A 19850-nucleotide genomic window follows, 5' to 3' on the forward strand; every position below is an offset into this window, starting at 1 on the left:
TGACATCAAAAGCGATGCTTGGTGCCTCAGTATAAACTCACCCAGGGAACCACATACTTTCTACATCCACAGAAAGTAGAGCTTGAGGTGTTTAGTATATTTAGTGTATTTGTATGTTTCTTAATGGACCATGAGTATTTTCAATAAAGCTGATTGGTTAATTGATTGATTGACTGTCTTCCACCTTGAGCCATCCCAGGCTCTCGCAGTGACCAGGTGGCTAATTGCTGGTAACCTTAATATGATCCTAACCAACTTATTTTGTGATGTTTGCAGTTTGTTTCTTAAAACTTTGGAGACACTGTTGAACCAGGAGTCGTAGCGTCGTCAACGTGGTGTTGAATAAGATCTCCTGCCAGAACACTTGGTTTAGTCAGCTACGTCATTTGGCAGCTCTGGAAAAGTTGACCTTCAGATTTATGACTAAGGTTGAGTTGTACCTGCTGAAATGGAACAAATGGGAAACCCATTTTAAAGGACCCTGATAGAAGTTTGAATTGGCATACTGTATCATTAATCCCTCTATACCCCCATATATTGTGTACCGTTGAAACACTTTGTTGTTGTTTGTTATTTAATGTTTGTCTCACTGTTCATTATGTATTATGTTCCGTTTTGTGTATTGTCTTCTTAAAATAATAAAAACTATAAATCAAAAAAAAAAAAAGGATCCCTAGCCAGCGTCATCATGGCTGCTTGATGGAGGTCTGGGGATTTCCTTCATCTCATCCTGGACCCAAACAAGATGGACTCACTTTTGTCCCCTAACCAGTTTCTTTAGTTTTGTGCTCAATGTTTGTTCAACCATGCTTTTGTCTTTGTTAAGCCAAAACCCACAAACAAAATGGCGACGCTATCAGGCAGACCAAAAGAGACGATTGGCTGAAGTTCATTATGATCTGGCTTTATAAATAATGTTATAACTGCACCATGTCCAGTTGATTTTCTGTTTTTTAATGTGTATTTTTTAGGAGCAACCTATATGAACGAGTCGATTCATTGCTTCCTGGATTGTCACACAGACGGTGTGAGGGTCTTGCTCAAGCACACTTCGGCACATTGGGAACACACGGCAGGGAGCGGGGATCGAACCGGCGACCTCCCGATCCCCAGCCGACCGCTCTACCTCCCAAGCTACGCGCCGCCATGTACAACTACAGCGTGGTGAGGGACCGCTGTGTCCTCGTCCTGGTTAGGGACCGCTGTGTCCTCGTCCTGGTTAGGGACCGCTGTGTCCTGGTTAGGGACCGCTGTGTCCTCGTCCTGGTTAGGGACCGCTGTGTCCTCGTCCTGGTTAGGGACGGCTGTGTCCTCGTCCTGGTTAGGGACCGCTGTGTCCTCGTCCTGGTTAGGGACCGCTGTGTCCTCGTCCTGGTTAGGGACCGCTGTGTCCTCGTCCTGGTTAGGGACCGCTGTGTCCTCGTCCTGGTTAGGGACCGCTGTGTCCTCGTCCTGGTTAGGGACCGCTGTGTCCTCGTCCTGGTTAGGGACCGCTGTGTCCTCGTCCTGGTTAGGGACCGCTGTGTCCTCGTCCTGGTTAGGGAGCGCTGGGTCCTCGTCCTGGTTAGGGACCGCTGGGTCCTCGTCCTGTCACCATGTTTCACACATCAACAGGGAGGCGGCTGCATTTAGAACATTGGCATCTTTATTCTACAACATTCCCATAAAATTGGGAAAGGATAATTCAAGGAAAAGCAAATGCGATATTGAAAGAACATACAGTATGTACAAATAAATGAAAATAAACGGAATATTTACAATTGTACATGAACTGTTACACGCCTTACTAAATAATTTATCCGTAATACGAGTAGAAAGAAAGAAAATATATAAAGTCGTACCCCGGAGAGAAGTACTTAGGGGTGTTTACAAAAAAGCGATGAGTAGCGCAACCCGCCGCGGCCGAGCGTCTCACACAGTGAAGCACGTCATCATGATCATTTTAACCAGCAAAATATATCCTCTTGACCTGAAGCCCCTCATCCATTCATGTCTCAAGCCCATTAAGACTGGGTGCCGTTTCCAGACTGTTTTCATTTCTAGATTAAATGCAACACATCAATATAATTGTTGATAATATTTGTCAGCCACACATCTGAGTCAACAGTACGCCGGTAGTATTGCCAACATATTCCACAAACTCTCCCTTTGAAGTGTGCATAACAGCCGTAAACATTGAATGGTGGTGGCAAAGCTATAAAAAGTGTAAAAGTGTTAAAATACTAAAGCGTTTTGGTTTGAAAATATAATTTGATGATCTTGTTCTCCAATTTCTCTATTTCACCGTATAGATCTCTAATAATCTGTGTATTTCAAAGTCAAATAAATTTTCCCGATCTCAAAAGAGTCAAATGAACATCCCTTCATTAATAATGATCCTCGCGTTGCGTTCGCCCAGTTTACTAGAACATTCCTCGGATTGAAAAGAGCATAAAAATATTTCCCTCAGGCGTTTCAATCGGGCAGCTATAAAAAGCACAGTCATGGAGAATCCGTTGCCCATAATAGATCTGAGGTAGTCCTGTACCTGTGATAAAGAATGTCAACGCTGAATTGAATTAATAATCACTTTGTATCAATTAAAAGCCAGATATGATCCAGATAAGAGTTGTCTCTAGGCCTGCGTTCACGATGGGTTAAAATGTCCGCCCAACAAATAATAGAAGTTGAGATATTCAGGGCAGGTACACTTGTAAACAAACTTTAACATCAGCATAAAAACATAATTGGCATAAAGTGAGCTTGATAGTATTCCCCATGATATTGACTACAAGTAAGAATTAAAACGGCCTCATCTTTGTCCAGTCCCTGCGCAGAAAGGGGGCGGGGTGCTTTTCTTCCTATAAATGGATGAAAGATTGTACAGAAAAGCAGTATTTTAAACCATATTAGTATCAATAGTTTGATTATTCATTCATACTCAATAGAAAGGTCTTTGGCTTTCTTGTCCTAAAACCATTCAAAAAACAGTGTAGATGCAAAAAAAAGAAAGGAAAGAAAAAGACATTGTATAAGAGGAGGAGAATGTCTTCTCAGGAAAGCCTGGAGAAATGTTACCAGTTTAGCTTCCTGTGCCTCAGTGACCGCGACTGAGGGCAATGCTGCCATCTAGTGGCGTATTGCCAGTACTGCGCCTGTGGAGCAGACTGAGGGCAATGCTGCCATCTAGTGGCGTATTGCCAGTACTGCGCCTGCGGAGCAGACTGAGGGCAATGCTGCCATCTAGTGGCGTATTGCCAGTACTGCGCCTGCGGAGCAGACTGAGGGCAATGCTGCCATCTAGTGGCGTATTGCCAGTACTGCGCCCATGGAGCAGTCACCCAGGTTATTGATGTCGGAGGGTTTATTCTCTCTAGAAGCCTGCAGCAGGACTCAGGCAGGTGGACATCTTGCGAGCAGAGTAGTGCACAGTCAGCTGTGTTGGGGTCACAGTTGACCACTGAAGGTGGTTGCCTTCCAGGGGGCACGCTGGCTGCCAGTAAGACACAGTGTCCGTCTGCGGCGTCTGTCTGCCCGCGAGGCTCCGCCCCCTGTAGCGCCCGGCGGTCTAGAGCAGGATCTGGGCCACGTAGGGGGAGTGAGTGCTGGCGACCGCTGCCAACAAGGGGAGGTCACTGGACTCGATCCTGAAACCACAACAAAGACAACGGGCTTGGAATGGAAAACATTCTTCCATGAGCATCCTCACACCCCCCTGGGCAGGGCAGGCCGGCTGCACACTACCAACCAAACAAACTAACCCATTACTGAGGGACCCTTCAGATGACCTGCTAACCCGCATACCATCAACTGAACATCTGGTAATATGCAACGTTAGGTGAGTGTTTGTTTGTGGTTCTGCTCACCCGAGGACCATGCCCAGCTCCTTGACGTGCACCCTGGCCTGACCCTTCAGGTACTCGGCCAGCATCTTACTCTTGAAGTAGATCTCCTGAAGACGGTCCTCCAGGTGCATGATACACTGGTATACAGGAGAGAGGAGAGAGGGGGAGAGAGAGAGAGGGGGAGAGGGGGAGAGAGAGAGAGAGGGAGAGAGAGAGGGAGAGAGAGGGAGAGAGAGAGAGAGACAAAAAGAGAAGAAAAGGGAGAACGCAGGGATATAATAGTGGCTCATTAGAAACTAGTGCAATACCCGTTCAAAACAACTTCACATTCATCTGCTGACATCACCCCTGTGACGGCTAAGCAGAAGACATCAGTCATCGTCATCTTGAAAGCTAGCTAGCTAGTTGGCCTGATGTCAACACAGTGGACTTGTTGCACCACCTAGAACGCACGCCCACGGTTTTGTTTACATAAATGATCAAGTAAATACTGACGTAGAAAACTTTTCACACTTTAATAGATGAAATGTGGGCAGGGCAGTGGCTAGTTGCAAAACTAGAATGGAGAAGTAAGACGCCTCCTTCCCTCCACTAGTCTGGGGGTCCACCTTGGGCAAGTGGTAGTACCCCCTAGCCCCCCTACCTGGGGTTACAGGCAAAAACCCTGATGACAAAACAACCAAAAGGAAGAGAGACCCGGCCCGGAGGAAGCCCGGGGCCCTCGTCTGGAGCCAGGCCCAGACGGAGGGCCCGCCTGCGAGCGCCTGGTGGCCGGGCTTACCACGGAGCCCGGCCGGGCCCAGCCCGAACAAGCAACGTGGGAACAACATCTCATCCTCCATCGTCCCGTGGACCCACCACCCGCGGGAGGAATTGTCGGGGTCGGGTGCGCTGCCAACTAGGTGGCGGTGAAGGCGGGGGGCACCGACGGACCGGACCCGGGCGGCAAAGGCTGGCTCTGGGGACATGGAACGTGACCTTGCTGGGGGGGAAGGAGCCGGAGATTGTGAGGGAGGTGGAGCGATACCAATTACACCTGGTGGGGCTAACCTCCACGCACAGCACCGGCGTCAGGAACCAAACTCCTGGATAGGGGTTGGACCCTGTTCTTCTCCGGAGTTGCTCACGGTATGAGGCGTAAGGCAGGTGTGGCTATACTAGCTAGCCCCCAGCTGAGCGCCTCTGTGCTGGAGTTCACCCCAGTGGACGAGAGGGTCGCCTCCCTGCGCCTTAGGACTGTGGGGGGGGTGACTCTGACTGTGGTTTGTGCTTATGCACCGAACAGCAGTTCAGAGTACTCAGCCTTCCTGCAGACCCTGAGTGGAGTCCTTTTGGGGGCTCCTGCAGGGGACTCCACTATCCTACTGGGGGACTTCAATGCACACGTAGGCAATGATGGAGAAACTTGGAGGGGCGTGATTGGGAGGCATGGCCACCACGATCTGAACCCGAGTGGTGTTTTGTTGTTGGACTTCTGTGCTAGTCACGGTTTGTCCATACCAAACACCATGTTCGAACACAAGGATGCCCACAAGTACACCTGGCATCAGAACACCTTAGGCCGAAGGTCGATGATCGATTTCGTTATCGTATCATCTGATATGAGGCCATGTGTTTTGGACACTCGGGTAAAGAGAGGGGCAGAGCTGTCCACTGATCACCATCTGGTGGTGAGCTGGTTTCGATGGCGGAGGAAGCTTCTGGACAGACCTGGAAAACCCAAGCGTGTAGTGAGGGTGAACTGGGAACGTCTGGAGGAAGAGCCTGTCCGGAGAGAATTCAACTTCCACCTCCGGCGGAGCTTCTCAGGCATCCCTGTGGAGGTTGGGGACATCGAACATGAGTGGTCGGTGTTCAAAGCCTCCATTGCTGAAGCTGCGGCTGGGAGCTGTGGCCTGAGGGCCATAGGTACCTCAAGGGGCGGTAACCCTTGGACACCGTGGTGGACAGCGGTGGTCAGGGAAGCCTTCCGACTGAAGAAGGAGGCCTTCTGGGATATGTTAGCCTGGGAGACCCCAGAAGCAGTTGCAGGGTATCGACTGGCCCAGAGGGCTGCAGCTTCGGCCGTGACCAAGGCAAAGCAGCGGGTGTGGGAGAAGTTCAGAGAAACCATGGAGAAGGACTTTCGGTCGGCACCAAAGTGTTTCTGGAAGACCATCAGACACCTCAGGAAGGGAAAGCGGGGGACCATCCAAGCTGTATACAGCAAGGAGGGGACACTGCTGACCTCAACTGAGGAGGTTGTTGAGCGTTGGAAGGAGCACTTTGAGGAACTCCTGAACCCGACTAATCGAGGCAGAGCCGGAAGATGATGGGGGGTCGTCAATGTCTTTGGAGGAGGTCACTGAGGTAGTCAAACAACTCCACACTGGCAGAGCCCCAGGGACTGATGAGATCCGTCCAGAAATGCTGAAGGCGCTGGGTGTAGAGGGGCTGTCTTGGTTGACACGCCTCTGTAACATTGCGTGGAAGTCTGGGTCAGTGCCGAAGGAGTGGCAGACTGGGGTGGTGGTCCCAATATTCAAAAAAGGGGACCAGAGGGTGTGTGCGAATTATAGAGGCATCACATTACTCAGCCTCCCAGGGAAAGTTTACTCCAAGGTGCTGGAAAGGAGGGTCCGGCCGATAGTCGAACCTCAGATCGAAGAGGAACAATGCGGATTTCGTCCTGGTCGTGGAACTACCGACCAGCTCTTCACTCTCGCAAGGATCTTGGAGGGGGCTTGGGAGTTTGCCCAACCTGTCTACATGTGTTTTGTGGACTTGGAGAAGGCTTACGACCGGGTCCCTCGAGAGGTCTTGTGGAGGGTTATGCGGAAGTATGGGGTGAGGGGGTCCCTACTTAGGGCCATACAATCCCTGTACACCCAGAGCGAGAGCTGTGTCCGGGTCCTCGGCAGTAAGTCGTCTTCCTTTCCGGTGGGGGTTGGCCTCCGCCAGGGCTGCGCTTTGTCACCAATCCTGTTTGTGATTTTCATGGACAGGATATCGAGGCGTAGCCGTGGGGAGGTGGGTTTGCAGTTCAGTGAGCTGGGTATCACGTCGCTGCTTTTTGCAGATGATGTGGTCCTGATGGCATCAGCTGCCTGCGACCTCCAGCACTCTCTGGATAGGTTCGCAACTGAGTGTGAAGCGGCTGGGATGAGAATAAGCACCTCTAAATCTGAGGCCATGGTTCTCAGCAGGAAACCGGTGGCCTGTCCGCTCCGAGTAGGAAATGAGTCCTTACCCCAAGTGAAGGAGTTCAAGTATATGGGGGTCTTGTTCATGAGTGAGGGAACCATGGAGAGGGAGTTTGGCCGGAGAATCGGAGCAGCTGGTGCGGTTCTGCAGTCGCTTTACCGCACTGTTGTGACGAAAAGAGAGCTGAGCCAAAAGGCAAAGCTCTCGATCTACCTTCGTCCCCACCCTCACCTATGGTCATGAAGGATGGGTCATGACCGAAAGAACGAGACCACGGATACAAGCGGCCGAAATGAGTTTTCTCCGGAGGGTGGCTGGGGTCTCCCTGAGAGATCGGGTGAACAGTTCAGTCATCCGGGAGAGACTCGGAGTAGAGCCGCTGCTCCTTTGCGTCGAAAGGAGCCAGTTGAGGTGGTTCGGGCATCTAGTGAGGATGCCTCCTGGGCGCCTCCCTAGGGAGGTGTTCCAGGCGTGTCCGGCTGGGAGGAGGCCGCGGGGTAGACCCAGGACTAGGTGGCGGGACTACATCTCCGCACTGGCCTGTGAGCGGCTAAAGATTCCCCAGGCAGAGCTGGTTGATGCTGCTAGGGAAAGCGATGTATGGGGCCCCCTGCTGGAACTGCTGCCTCCGCGACCCGACCCCGGATAAGCAGATAAAGATGGATGGATGGAATAGATGAAATGTAGCCTATGTAAGACCTGTAATACTGCTATAATACTGCTATAATACTGCTATAATACTGCTATACACTGCTATAATACTGCTATAATACTGATATAATACTGCTATAATACTGATATAATACTGATATAATACTGCTATACCAGCTGCTATATCAAAACAAAAACAACGATCTGTATCGGCAGCGTATGGATCATAGATGATCGGTGATCGGACGTCAGTGGCAAAACAACGTTATCTGGGCATCCCTAATTTTAAGGCGTCCATTCAAATCCTTGAACTGTGAAACACGCAACAACGGTGTTAGCGATGACGGTAACGGTCATATCACTTACGAAGTTGGGTGAGAGGTTGAGTTTGTAGAGCTGGTGAGTGGACTGCAGCAGACTGGACACCAGAGTGGACACCAGCACCTCTTTGCCCAGCTTGCTGCCGTCGGTGGCTCTCCTCTGGCTGCTGGCCACCTGGACCGTCCACTTGTCCGTGTCGGCTATGATGCAGACGGCCTCCGCGATGGGCTCGTCCAGGACGGGGTGCTGGGGGGTCAAACGCAGGGGAGAGGGGGGGGGGGGGTGAGTGAGTGAGTGAGTGAGTGAGTGAGTGAGCGGGTGAGTGAGTGAGTGAGTGAGTGAATAAGTGAGTGAGTGAGTGAGTGAGTGAGTGAGTGAGTGAGTGAGTGAGTGAGTGAGTGAGTGAGTGAATGAATGAATGAATGAATGAAACTTTTATTTAATATGGACATCACAATTACATTCCTCTGTATGTCTCCAGTGTGTGTGTCCTGAGTGTGTCTCCTGTGTGTGTCCTGTGTGTATGTGTCCTGTGTGTGTGTGTCCTGTGTGTCTCCTGTGTGTGTGTGTCCTGTGTGTCTCCTGTGTGTGTGTCTCCTGTGTGTGTGTCTCCTGTGTATGTGTGTCCTGTGTGTGTGTGTCCTGTGTGTCTCCTGTGTGCGTGTCTCCTGTGTGTGTGTGTCCTGTGTGTGTCCTGTGTGTGTCCTGTGTGTGTGTGTCTCCTGTGTGCGTGTCTCCTGTGTGTGTGTGTCCTGTGTGTGTGTGTCCTGTGTGTGTCCTGTGTGTGTGTGTCCTGTGTGTGTCCTGTGTGTGTGTGTCTCCTGTGTGTGTGTGTCCTGTGTGTGTCCTGTGTGTGTCCTGTGTGTGTGTGTCCTGTGTGTGTCCTGTGTGCGTGTCTCCTGTGTGTGTGTCCTGTGTGTGTCTCCTGTGTGTGTGTCCTGTGTGTCTCCTGTGTGTGTGTCCTGTGTGTGTCCTGTGTGTGTGTGTCCTGTGTGTCTCCTGTGTGTGTCCTGTGTGTGTGTCTCCTGTGTGTGTGTGTCCTGTGTGTGTCCTGTGTGTGTGTCCTGTGTGTGTCTCCTGTGTGTGTGTCCTGTGTGTGTGTGTCCTGTGTGTGTCCTGTGTGCGTGTCTCCTGTGTGTGTGTCCTGTGTGTGTCTCCTGTGTGTGTGTCCTGTGTGTCTCCTGTGTGTGTGTCCTGTGTGTGTCTCCTGTGTGTGTGTGTCCTGTGTGCGTGTCTCCTGTGTGTGTGTGTCCTGTGTGTGTGTGTCCTGTGTGTGTGTGTCCTGTGTGTCTCCTGTGTGTGTCCTGTGTGTGTGTCTCCTGTGTGTGTGTGTCCTGTGTGTGTCCTGTGTGTGTGTCCTGTGTGTGTCTCCTGTGTGTGTGTCCTGTGTGTGTGTGTCCTGTGTGTGTCTCCTGTGTGTGTGTCCTGTGTGTGTGTGTCCTGTGTGTGTCCTGTGTGCGTGTCTCCTGTGTGTGTGTCCTGTGTGTGTCTCCTGTGTGTGTGTCCTGTGTGTCTCCTGTGTGTGTGTCCTGTGTGTGTCTCCTGTGTGTGTGTGTCCTGTGTGTGTGTGTCCTGTGTGTGTCCTGTGTGTGTGTGTCCTGTGTGTGTCCTGTGTGCGTGTCTCCTGTGTGTGTGTCCTGTGTGTGTCTCCTGTGTGTGTGTCCTGTGTGTCTCCTGTGTGTGTGTCCTGTGTGTGTCTCCTGTGTGTGTGTGTCCTGTGTGTGTGTGTCCTGTGTGTCTCCTGTGTGTGTCCTGTGTGTGTGTCTCCTGTGTGTGTGTGTCCTGTGTGTGTCCTGTGTGTGTCCTGTGTGTGTCCTGTGTGTGTCCTGTGTGTCCTGTGTCCTACCTGGATGGCGTGTGCCAGGTCAGCTATGAGTCCCTGTCTCAGGCGCTCGTCGTTGGGCAGGCCGTGGAGGACGAAGTCGGGGACGTAGGTGGGACAGTAGCCTCCGAACAGAGAGCGTCCAAAGTTAGCGATGCTCGGTCTGGAGAAGTTCTCCACCAGCTTGGCCCTGCGGGGAAACACACACATGAGCATCGTCTATGAACACACGGGTGTGTGTGTGTGCGCGTGTGTGTGCGTGTGTGTGTGTGCGTGCAAGTGTATATGTAATGGTGTGTGTGTGTGTGTATGTATATGTAATGGTGTGTGTGTGTGTGTGTTTGTGTGTGTGTGTATTGTAATGGTGTGTGTGTGTAGTAATGGTGTGTGTGTGTGTGTGTGTATTGTAATGGTGTGTGTGTGTGTGTGTGTATTGTAATGGTGTGTATGTGTATAGTAATGGTGTGTGTGTGTGTGTGTATATGTAATGGTGTGAGTGTGTGTGTGTGTATATGTGTAGTAATGGTGTGTGTGTGTGTGTGTGTGTGTGTGTGTGTATAGTAATGGTGTGTGTATGTGTGTGTATTGTAACGGTGTGTGTGTGTGTGTGTGTGTGTATATGTAATAGTGTGCATGTGTGTGTGTGTGTGTGTGTGTGTGTGTGTGTGTGTGTGTGTATAGTAATGGTGTGTGTGTGTGTGTGTGTATAGTAATGGTGTGTGTGTGTGTGTGTATAGTAACGGTGTGTGTGTATTGTAATGGTGTGTGTGTGTGTGTGTGTGTGTGTGGTCTCTGCCTGCTCCTCACCCGGGCAGCGGGACCACCACCTCCTCCTGCCAGTCCTCCTGGTCGTCGTCCCCCCCGTAGAACCCCTCGTTCCCCCGGTGGACGTCCTGTCCTGCGTCCTCGCTCTCGCTGTCCCCCAGCGCGCTGTCCGAGCTCTCGTTCCGGGGGATGTCCCACTCGCTGGGCGGGGTCTTCTTCCTGTCCCCCGGGGGCTCGGTGACCGAGATCACGATGCCCTTGTCCTGCTCCCCCAAGCAGCTCCGGCAGCCGCTGGCCTCCCAGGGGTCATTTGACCCGCAGCGGCGGCGCCGGCCGCCCTGGGCCTCGCCGCCGCCCTCCCCCCCGGCCCCACCCCCCTGAGCGCCCGCCCCCGACGGGTCCAGCAGCTCTTTGTGGGTTTTGTCCGTGCCGCTGGCCTCCTGCCGCCGCTCGGCCACGTCGCTGATGGTGCTCGTCTCCACGGGGTTGTCGTCGCTGAAGTACTCGTCGAACAGGTCCATGCTCTCCTCGCTGGCGGCGGGGGTCCAGCGGGCGATCTGGCTGGACACCCGCAGCAGAGCGCCCTCCTTAACGCCCGCCTCCTTGGTCTGGGTTTGGTCCACGACTAACGAGCTGCTCTCTGACTCCAGTCCTGCCCCTCTGCCCCGCTGCTCTACACTGCTCACCCTCTGCTGCTGCTGTTGTTGTTGTTGTTGTTGTTGTTGATGTTGTTGTTGTTGATGTTGTTGTTGTTGATGTTGATGTTGTTGTTGTTGTTGATGTTGTTGTTGATGATGATGCTGATATTGTTGTTGTTGTTGATGATGATGATGATGGTATTGCTGTTGTTGATGATTATGATATTGTTGTTGTTGATGATTATGATATTGTTGTTGTTGTTGTCTGTGTTGTTGCTGCGCGTGTTTGTCCTGGTGTTTCTTGTGCTTCCTGATCTCCTCCTCCACCTTCCTCCTGCGGCTCTCGGTGTCGGACTCCGGTGACATCGAGTCCCCGATCAGGAAGGTCACCTTGGTGGCCGGCTCCTCCCCCTCCTCCTCCCCCGACCGGAGCCCCGCCCGCCCCGGGAATGACCCCGGTACTGGTACCGGCGGGGGCAGGTTCTTATCTGGGGGCTTCTTCTCCAGAGGGATACTTGTGGACCGGAACACCTTGATGGGCAGATTACGAGCTGCCCCGGCCTCCCCAGCCTCCCCGGCCTCGGACTCCTCCACAGGGCTGGACCTGACCTCCGGGCTGGGCCTGACCTCCGGGCTGGGCCTGACCTCCGGGGTCACCTGACGCTCCGCCTCCCGCACACACGCCTGCTCCCTGGGGGAGGCGGAGCCCACGGGCGTCACAGTCTCCAGCCTGGCCTCCACGCAGGGGGGGCTGCCGGACTCCTTCTGCAGGACGGGGCTGAGGGCGGGGCTGGGGGCGGGGCTGGGGGCGGGGGTGAGGGAGGGGCTGGGGGCGGGGCTGAGGGAGGGGCTGGGGGCGGGGGTGAGGGCTGGGCTGAGGGCGGGGGTGAGGGCGGGGCTGGGGGCGGGGCTGGGGGCGGGGGTGAGGGAGGGGCTGGGGGCGGGGCTGAGGGAGGGGCTGGGGGCGGGGGTGAGGGCTGGGCTGAGGGCGGGGGTGAGGGCGGGGGTGAGGGAGGGGCTGGCCTGGGCCTCCCCGGTCTCCTCGGCCTCCTCTGTCCGAACGCCGGGCGCAGTGGACACTGTCTGGAGGACACTGCTCCTGGAGCTCTGGCTCTGACTGCTGTCCTCCTCCTCCTCCTCCCCCTCCTCCTCTTCCTCATCCCCCTCCTCCTCCTCGGGGGTGTGGCTAGCAGTGGCAGGCTCCGCCTCCGTGTCTGTATAGGTGCTGCTCTGCAGGCTGTAGCTACTGTCTCTGTCCTCGTCCTGAGACTCGGTCTCCGGTCCGGCCCCAGAACCAGAACCAGCCTGAGACCCGGCCCCAGAACCAGAACCAGAACCAGCCTGAGGCCCGGCCACAGAACCAGAACCAGAACCAGTCTGAGAACCGGCCCCAGAACCAGAACCAGCCTGAGACCCGGCCCCAGAACCAGAACCAGCCTGAGACCCGGCCACAGAACCAGAACTAGCCTGAGACCCGGCCCCAGAACCAGAACCAGAACCAGAACCAGAACCAGCCTGAGGCCCGGCCCCAGAACCAGAACCAGAACCAGAACCAGCCTGAGGCCCGGCCCCAGAACCAGAACCAGAACCAGAACCAGCCTGAGGCCCGGCCCCAGAACCAGAAGCAGCCTCCGCCCCTGGCCCCAGCCCCTGCTCCCCCTGGCGGAGGTAGTCCCCGCTGGGCTTGTGGACGGTGACCAGCACGTACTCCGACTCCTCCACCTCCCCCGGGCGCAGCGACGTGGTGATGAGGGAGCCGGGGATGACGATGGCCTCGTCCTCGTGGCTCTCCAGCAGGTGCGTCTCCAGCAGCTCGGAGCAGCGGATGAAGTAGGTGAGCAGGTAGAGCAGTCTCTGGACCAGCTCCTGCCTCCTGCCCACCACCACGGTCTTGGACAGACGCACCGGGGAGCCGATGGCCCCGTACAGGTCGCCTGGACACCAGGGAAACACACAGGTTACTGGGCTGGGCCCGTACAGGTCACCTGGACACCAGGGAAACACACAGGTTACTGGGCTGGGCCCGACATGCAGGGGGAGAATATAAACACACAGGTTACTGGGCTGGGCCCGTACAGGTCGCCTGGACACCAGGGAAACACACAGGTTACTGGGCGGGGCCCGTACAGGTCACCTGGACACCAGGGAAACACACAGGTTACTGGGCTGGGCCAGCATGCAGGGGGAGGATATAAACACAGGTTACTGGGCTGGGCCCGACATGCAGGGGGAGAATATAAACACACAGGTTACTGGGCGGGGCCCGGCATGCAGGGGGAGAATATAAACACAGGTTACTGGGCGGGGCCCGGCATGCAGGGGGAGAATATAAACACAGGTTACTGGGCTGGGCCCCACATGCAGGGGGAGAATATAAACACACAGGTTACTGGGCTGGGCCCACATGCAGGGGGAGAATAGAAACACACAGGTTACTGGGCTGGGCCAACATGCAGGGGGAGAATAGAAACACACAGGTTACTGGGCTGGGCCCGGCATGCAGGGGGAGAATATAAACACACAGGTTACTGGGCTGGGCCCCACATGCAGGGGGAGAATATAAACACAGTCAGACAAGCTTCAATACTTCACCCCTCCACGGGGTCAGAGAAACTACGACAACGGCAGACAAGTTTAGAGACGTTTTAGAGGAGTAGGGCTGGGTATCGAGTCGAATTTCAAGAATCGATTCGATTCCGATTCACAAGGTTCAGAATCGATTATCACGATTCAATTCGATTTGATTCAATATCAATCTGGTTAGTGTTACTAAAACCTGTTTTTGTTTTTTTTAGCTGTAACCTTAATTACATGACTGCCAAGTTATGCAACACATCAATACTAGGGCTGGGTATCGATACTGATTTCCAAAAATGAATGAATGAATGAATGAATCATTGAATGAATTAATGAACTATTCATTCCTTCATTTATTCAGTCATTCATTAAATAAAAGATCGATTTTGGGATTCATGAATCAATTCTGAATCATTTGATTCAGAATCGATGAATCGATTTTTTAAACCCATCCCTATAGAGGAGCGTTCGGACCACCCCAGACCACCTTCTTATTCAGTGTGGCACAATAGCCACCAGGAGGCGCCGTTGAGCAAGCAAACTCTATTCGTCTGGCAGTGGGCCTGTTTAGCCTATAACTGCCTATAGTTTAACCTCGTATATTCTTTGTATTATATAGTGTATATAATGTACATCGTATTGTGTATATGTGACGCTCTATAGAAGTGAGTCGGATGTCACAATGGCTTATTCATGGGAAATGAAGTGAACCGTTTTGTCCGTTTGCTTTTAACAGATTGTAATAAAACAAACCCTTGTCTTTCATAATATGTAGGAATTATGACTCATTTTGACTGAGAAATATATATTATAAGTGTAGAAACAAGATGATTTTCTAAACGGTTAGCTAACGTTAGGCTGCTACTGCAGAGGAGGAAATGTAAACATTCTATTGAGCCTGCTTCCTGTTTCCTGGTTATGCCCCGTCTGTTTCCTGTCTGTTTCCTGTCTGTTTCCAGGTTATGACCTGTCTGTTTCCTGGTTATGACCTGTCTGTTTCCAGGTTATGACCTGTCTGTTTCCTGGTTATGCCCTGTCTGTTTCCTGTCTGTTTCCAGGTTATGACCTGTCTGTTTCCAGGTTATGACCTGTCTGTTTCCAGGTTATGACCTGTCTGTTTCCAGGTTATGACCTGTCTGTTTCCTGTCTGTTTCCAGGTTATGACCTGTCTGTTTCCAGGTTATGACCTGTCTGTTTCCTGTCTGTTTCCTGGTTATGACCTGTCTGTTTCCTGTCTGTTTCCAGGTTATGACCTGTCTGTTTCCTGTCTGTTTCCAGGTTATGACCTGTCTGTTTCCAGGTTATGACCTGTCTGTTTCCTGTCTGTTTCCTGGTTATGACCTGTCTGTTTCCTGTCTGTTTCCAGGTTATGCCTCGTCTGTTTCCTGTCTGTTTCCTGGTTATGACCTGTCTGTTTCCTGTCTGTTTCCTGGTTATGACCTGTCTGTTTCCTGTCTGTTTCCTGGTTATGACCTGTCTGTTTCCTGTCTGTTTCCTGGTTATGACCTGTCTGTTTCCTGTCTGTTTCCTGGTTATGACCTGTCTGTTTCCTGTCTGTTTCCAGGTTATGACCTGTCTGTTTCCTGGTTATGACCTGTCTGTTTCCTGGTTATGACCTGTCTGTTTCCTGTCTGTTTCCTGGTTATGACCTGTCTGTTTCCTGTCTGTTTCCTGGTTATGACCTGTCTGTTTCCTGTCTGTTTCCTGGTTATGACCTGTCTGTTTCCTGTCTGTTTCCTGGTTATGACCTGTCTGTTTCCTGGTTATGACCTGTCTGTTTCCTGTCTGTTTCCAGGTTATGACCTGTCTGTTTCCTGTCTGTTTCCTGGTTATGACCTGTCTGTTTCCTGTCTGTTTCCAGGTTATGACCTGTCTGTTTCCTGTCTGTTTCCTGGTTATGACCTGTCTGTTTCCTGTCTGTTTCCTGGTTATGACCTGTCTGTTTCCTGGTTATGCCCTGTCTGTTTCCTGTCTGTTTCCTGTCTGTTTCCTGTCTGTTTCCTGGTTATGACCTGTCTGTTTCCAGGTTATGACCTGTCTGTTTCTGACCTGTCTGTTTCCAGGTTATGACCTGTCTGTTTCTGACCTGTCTGTTTCCAGGTTATGACCTGTCTGTTTCCAGGTTATGACCTGTCTGTTTCCTGGTTATGACCTGTCTGTTTCCTGTCTGTTTCCTGGTTATGACCTGTCTGTTTCCTGTCTGTTTCCAGGTTATGACCTGTCTGTTTCCTGTCTGTTTCCAGGTTATGACCTGTCTGTTTCCAGGTTATGACCTGTCTGTTTCCAGGTTATGACCTGTCTGTTTCCTGGTTATGACCTGTCTGTTTCCTGTCTGTTTCCTGGTTATGACCTGTCTGTTTCCTGTCTGTTTCCAGGTTATGACCTGTCTGTTTCCTGTCTGTTTCCTGGTTATGACCTGTCTGTTTCCTGTCTGTTTCCTGGTTATGACCTGTCTGTTTCCTGTCTGTTTCTTGTCTGTTTCCTGGTTATGCCTCGTCTGTTTCCTGTCTGTTTCCAGGTTATGACATGTCTGTTTCCTGGTTATGCCTCGTCTGTTTCCTGTCTGTTTCCAGGTATAAAAAGTTAACAAAATGGTGGCAACTCTCAGTCCTGTTCGTGTCGTTCACTCGCTATCGTTTGTCATTCAAACACTTCTGCAATTAATGGACTAATATCCATTCATGACCATAATGAAGGTCCGAAGGCCCAATGGTGAATGAGAGTGAATAGGATGTCGTCAATAGCGTAATTATCTCAAACATTTGAATAGATTTCCTCCCTGTCTACAACAAACAACGGCAACCAGATTGTCAGTGCTCTACTGCCCCTGGTGGTTGTGGGGTGTAATATTATTTTACTGCCACTGTTGTAGTTGCTCTAACCACGTGATCGGGACCAGGTTTGGCTGACTGTTCCTTCCACATGACACTCAAACTTACATTAACTAAACATTTGCTTTTTACTAATTGTAATGTGTGGTTAAAGAGTGTGAGGAGTTAAATCTTGAAGAACCAGGGCGTGTTCTCCCACAGCGTAGTGACCTAATCCACCACCAGGGGGGGATGTTGTCCTACTTTTCATAGTTGGTGTATTCAGCTGATATCAAGTTTATATCTTAGCTAGCTGTGCCCACAGTGGATTGTAGGGGTGTGTGTGTGTGTGTGTGTTCTTACCCAGCTGTGCCCAGAGAGGGTTGTAGGGGTGTGTGTGTGTGTGTGTGTTCTTACCCAGCTGTGCCCAGAGAGGGTTGTAGGGGTGTGTGTGTGTGTGTGTGTGTTCTCACCCAGCTGTGCCCAGAGCGGGTTGTAGGGGTGTGTGTGTGTGTGTGTGTGTGTGTGTGTGTGTGTTCTCACCCAGCTGGGCCCAGAGCGGGTTGTAGGGGTGTGTGTGTGTGTGTGAGTGTGTGTGTGTGTGTGTGTTCTCACCCAGCTGTGCCCAGAGAGGGTTGTAGGGGTGTGTGTGTGTGGGTGTGTGTGTGTGTGTGTGTGTTCTCACCCAGCTGTGCCCAGAGCGGGTTGTAGGGGTGTGTGTGTGTGTGTGTGTGTGTGTGTGTGTGTGTGTGTGTGTGTTCTCACCCAGCTGGGCCCAGAGCGGGTTGTAGGGGTGTGTGTGTGTGTGTGTGTGTGTGTGTGTTCTCACCCAGCTGTGCCCAGAGCGGGTTGTAGGGGTGTGTGTGTGTGTGTGTGTGTGTGTGTGTGTGTGTGTGTGTGTGTGTGTTCTCACCCAGCTGGGCCCGTAGAGGGTTGTAGGGGTGTGTGTGTGTGTGAGTGTGTGTGTGTGTGTGTGTGTGTGTGTGTGTGTGTTCTCACCCAGCTGGGCCCAGAGCGGGTTGTAGGGGTGTGTGTGTGTGTGTGTGTGTGTGTGTGTGTTCTCACCCAGCTGTGCCCAGAGCGGGTTGTAGGGGTGTGTGTGTGTGTGTGTGTTCTCACCCAGCTGTGCCCAGAGGGGGTTGTAGGGGTGTGTGTGTGTGTGTGTGTGTGTGTGTGTGTGTTCTCACCCAGCTGGGCCCAGAGCGGGTTGTAGGGGTGTGTGTGTGTGTGTGTGTGTGTGTGTGTGTTCTCACCCAGCTGGGCCCAGACGGGTTGTAGGGGTGTGTGTGTGTGTGTTCTCACCCAGCTGGGCCCAGAGCGGGTTGTAGGGGTGTGTGTGTGTGTGTGTGTGTGTGTGTGTGTGTGTGTGTGTGTGTGTGTGTGTGTGTGTGTGTTCTCACCCAGCTGGGCCCAGAGCGGGTTGTAGGGGTGTGTGTGTGTGTGTGTGTGTGTGTGTGTTCTCACCCAGCTGGGCCCAGAGCGGGTTGTAGGGGTGTGTGTGTGTGTGTGTGTGTGTGTGTGTGTGTTCTCACCCAGCTGGGCCCAGAGCGGGTTGTAGGGGTGTGTGTGTGTGTGTGTGTGTGTGTGTGTGTGTGTTCTCACCCAGCTGGGCCCAGAGCGGGTTGTAGGGGTGTGTCTTGGCCAGCATGTCCACGCTCTGGGAGGAGTGCTTCTCCAGGAAGATCTTGATTGGCGGCTGCCCATTGGGCATCACCGTGGGAACCCAGGCCAGGTGATTGGTTAGGACGGCCGTCAGGAGGGCGGGGAGAAACCTGGGAGCCAGACAGACACAGGTCAAGGGTCAAGGGGAGCAGAACAGGCATTGGGGGGCGTGTTTTTTGGTCTTATGGCCGCTCCCTATTACTACTGATTACAAGAGTGGGAGGTTAAAAAACAAGCAGAACTCTCTCATAGTTTCTGTCAGACGAGCGCGTCTCTCTCTGGTCTCTCTCTGGTCTCTCTCTGGTCTCTCTCTGGTCTCTCTCTCTGGTCTCTCTCTGGTCTCTCTCTCTGGTCTCTCTCTGGTCTCTCTCTCTGGTCTCTCTCTGGTCTCTCTCTCTGGTCTCTCTCTCTGGTCTCTCTCTCTGGTCTCTCTCTCTGGTCTCTCTCTCTGGTCTCTCTCTCTGGTCTCTCTCTGGTCTCTCTCTGGTCTCTCTCTGGTCTCTCTCTCTGGTCTCTCTCTGGTCTCTCTCTGGTCTCTCTCTCTGGTCTCTCTCTCTGGTCTCTCTCTCTGGTCTCTCTCTCTGGTCTCTCTCTCTGGTCTCTCTCTGGCCTCTCTCTGGTCTCTCTCTGGTCTCTCTCTGGTCTCTCTCTGGTCTCTCTCTGGTCTCTCTCTCTGGTCTCTCTCTGGTCTCTCTCTGGTCTCTCTCTGGTCTCTCTCTCTGGTCTCTCTCTGGTCTCTCTCTGGTCTCTCTCTGGTCTCTCTCTCTGGTCTCTCTCTGGTCTCTCTCTGGTCTCTCTCTGGTCTCTCTCTGGTCGTGAGTCACTTCTCCTCCACGGACCACTTCCCTATTCCTGTCTCATGACTCACAGGCTGGTGGAGGGTTAGTCATGTGCAACAAATGTGGTGTGTGAGTGTGTGTGTGTGTGTGTGTATGATGTGTGTGTGTGTGTGAGTGTATGATGTATGTGTGTGTGTGTGTGTGTGCGTGCGTGCGTGATGTGTGTGATGTGTGTGTGTGTGATGTGTGTGTGTGTGATGTGTGTGTGTTTGCGTGTATGATGTGTGTGTGTGTCTGCGTGTATGATGTGTGTGTGTGTGTGTGTGTTTGTGTATGATGTGTGTGTGTGTGTGTGCGTGTATGATGCGTGTGTGTGTATGTTGTGTGTGTGTGTGTGTGTGTGTGTGTGTGTGATGTGTGTGTATCTGCGTGTATGATGTGTGTGTGTGCACGTATGTGTGTGTGTGTGAGTGTGTGTGTGTGTGTGTGTGTGTGTGTCTGCGTGTATGATATGTGTGTGTGTGTGTGTATGATGTGTGTGTGTGTGTGCGTGTATGATGTGTGTGTGTGTGTGAGTGTGTGTGTCTGCGTGTATGATGTGTGTGTGTATGATGTGTGTGAGTGTGTGTGTGTGTGTGTGTGTGTGTGTGTGTGTGTGTGTGTACCAGATGACCGGGCTCTTACTGGTTCTTGGAGGCTTGCTCTATGAGCAGACCCAGCTCCCTCATGAACTCCCCACACAGCTGGTTCTTCTCCGGGGCCCCGGACATCATGGTGAGCCAGACGGGCTCGGCCACGCGGGGCATGGTGTACAGGTC

The 19850-nt window shown here is 52.4% G+C and overlaps 1 protein-coding gene across 1 annotated transcript in view; it reads right to left on the minus strand.

Annotated features, from left to right (window-relative positions):
• Positions 1-3534: 3534 nt before the first annotated feature.
• LOC311328139 (folliculin-interacting protein 1-like) overlaps positions 3535-19850 on the minus strand; it is a gene marked incomplete at its 5' end in the record, with an annotated part of 24059 nt that continues 7743 nt past the window's right edge. Inside the window, 10 exons of the mRNA XM_084462160.1 lie at positions 3535-3626; positions 3846-3961; positions 8025-8225; positions 9826-9991; positions 10609-11309; positions 11532-12006; positions 12283-12467; positions 12834-13138; positions 18194-18363; positions 19717-19850. The exon at positions 19717-19850 is cut by the window's right edge and continues 13 nt beyond it. Of these exons, the coding sequence (XP_084318286.1) occupies positions 3548-3626; positions 3846-3961; positions 8025-8225; positions 9826-9991; positions 10609-11309; positions 11532-12006; positions 12283-12467; positions 12834-13138; positions 18194-18363; positions 19717-19850 (2532 nt within the window). The remainder of the gene's footprint in view (positions 3627-3845; positions 3962-8024; positions 8226-9825; positions 9992-10608; positions 11310-11531; positions 12007-12282; positions 12468-12833; positions 13139-18193; positions 18364-19716) is intronic.

This window comes from Borostomias antarcticus, assembly GCF_949987555.1.
Source record: "Borostomias antarcticus genome assembly, contig: scaffold_317, whole genome shotgun sequence".
Lineage (NCBI taxonomy): Eukaryota > Metazoa > Chordata > Actinopteri > Stomiiformes > Stomiidae > Borostomias > Borostomias antarcticus.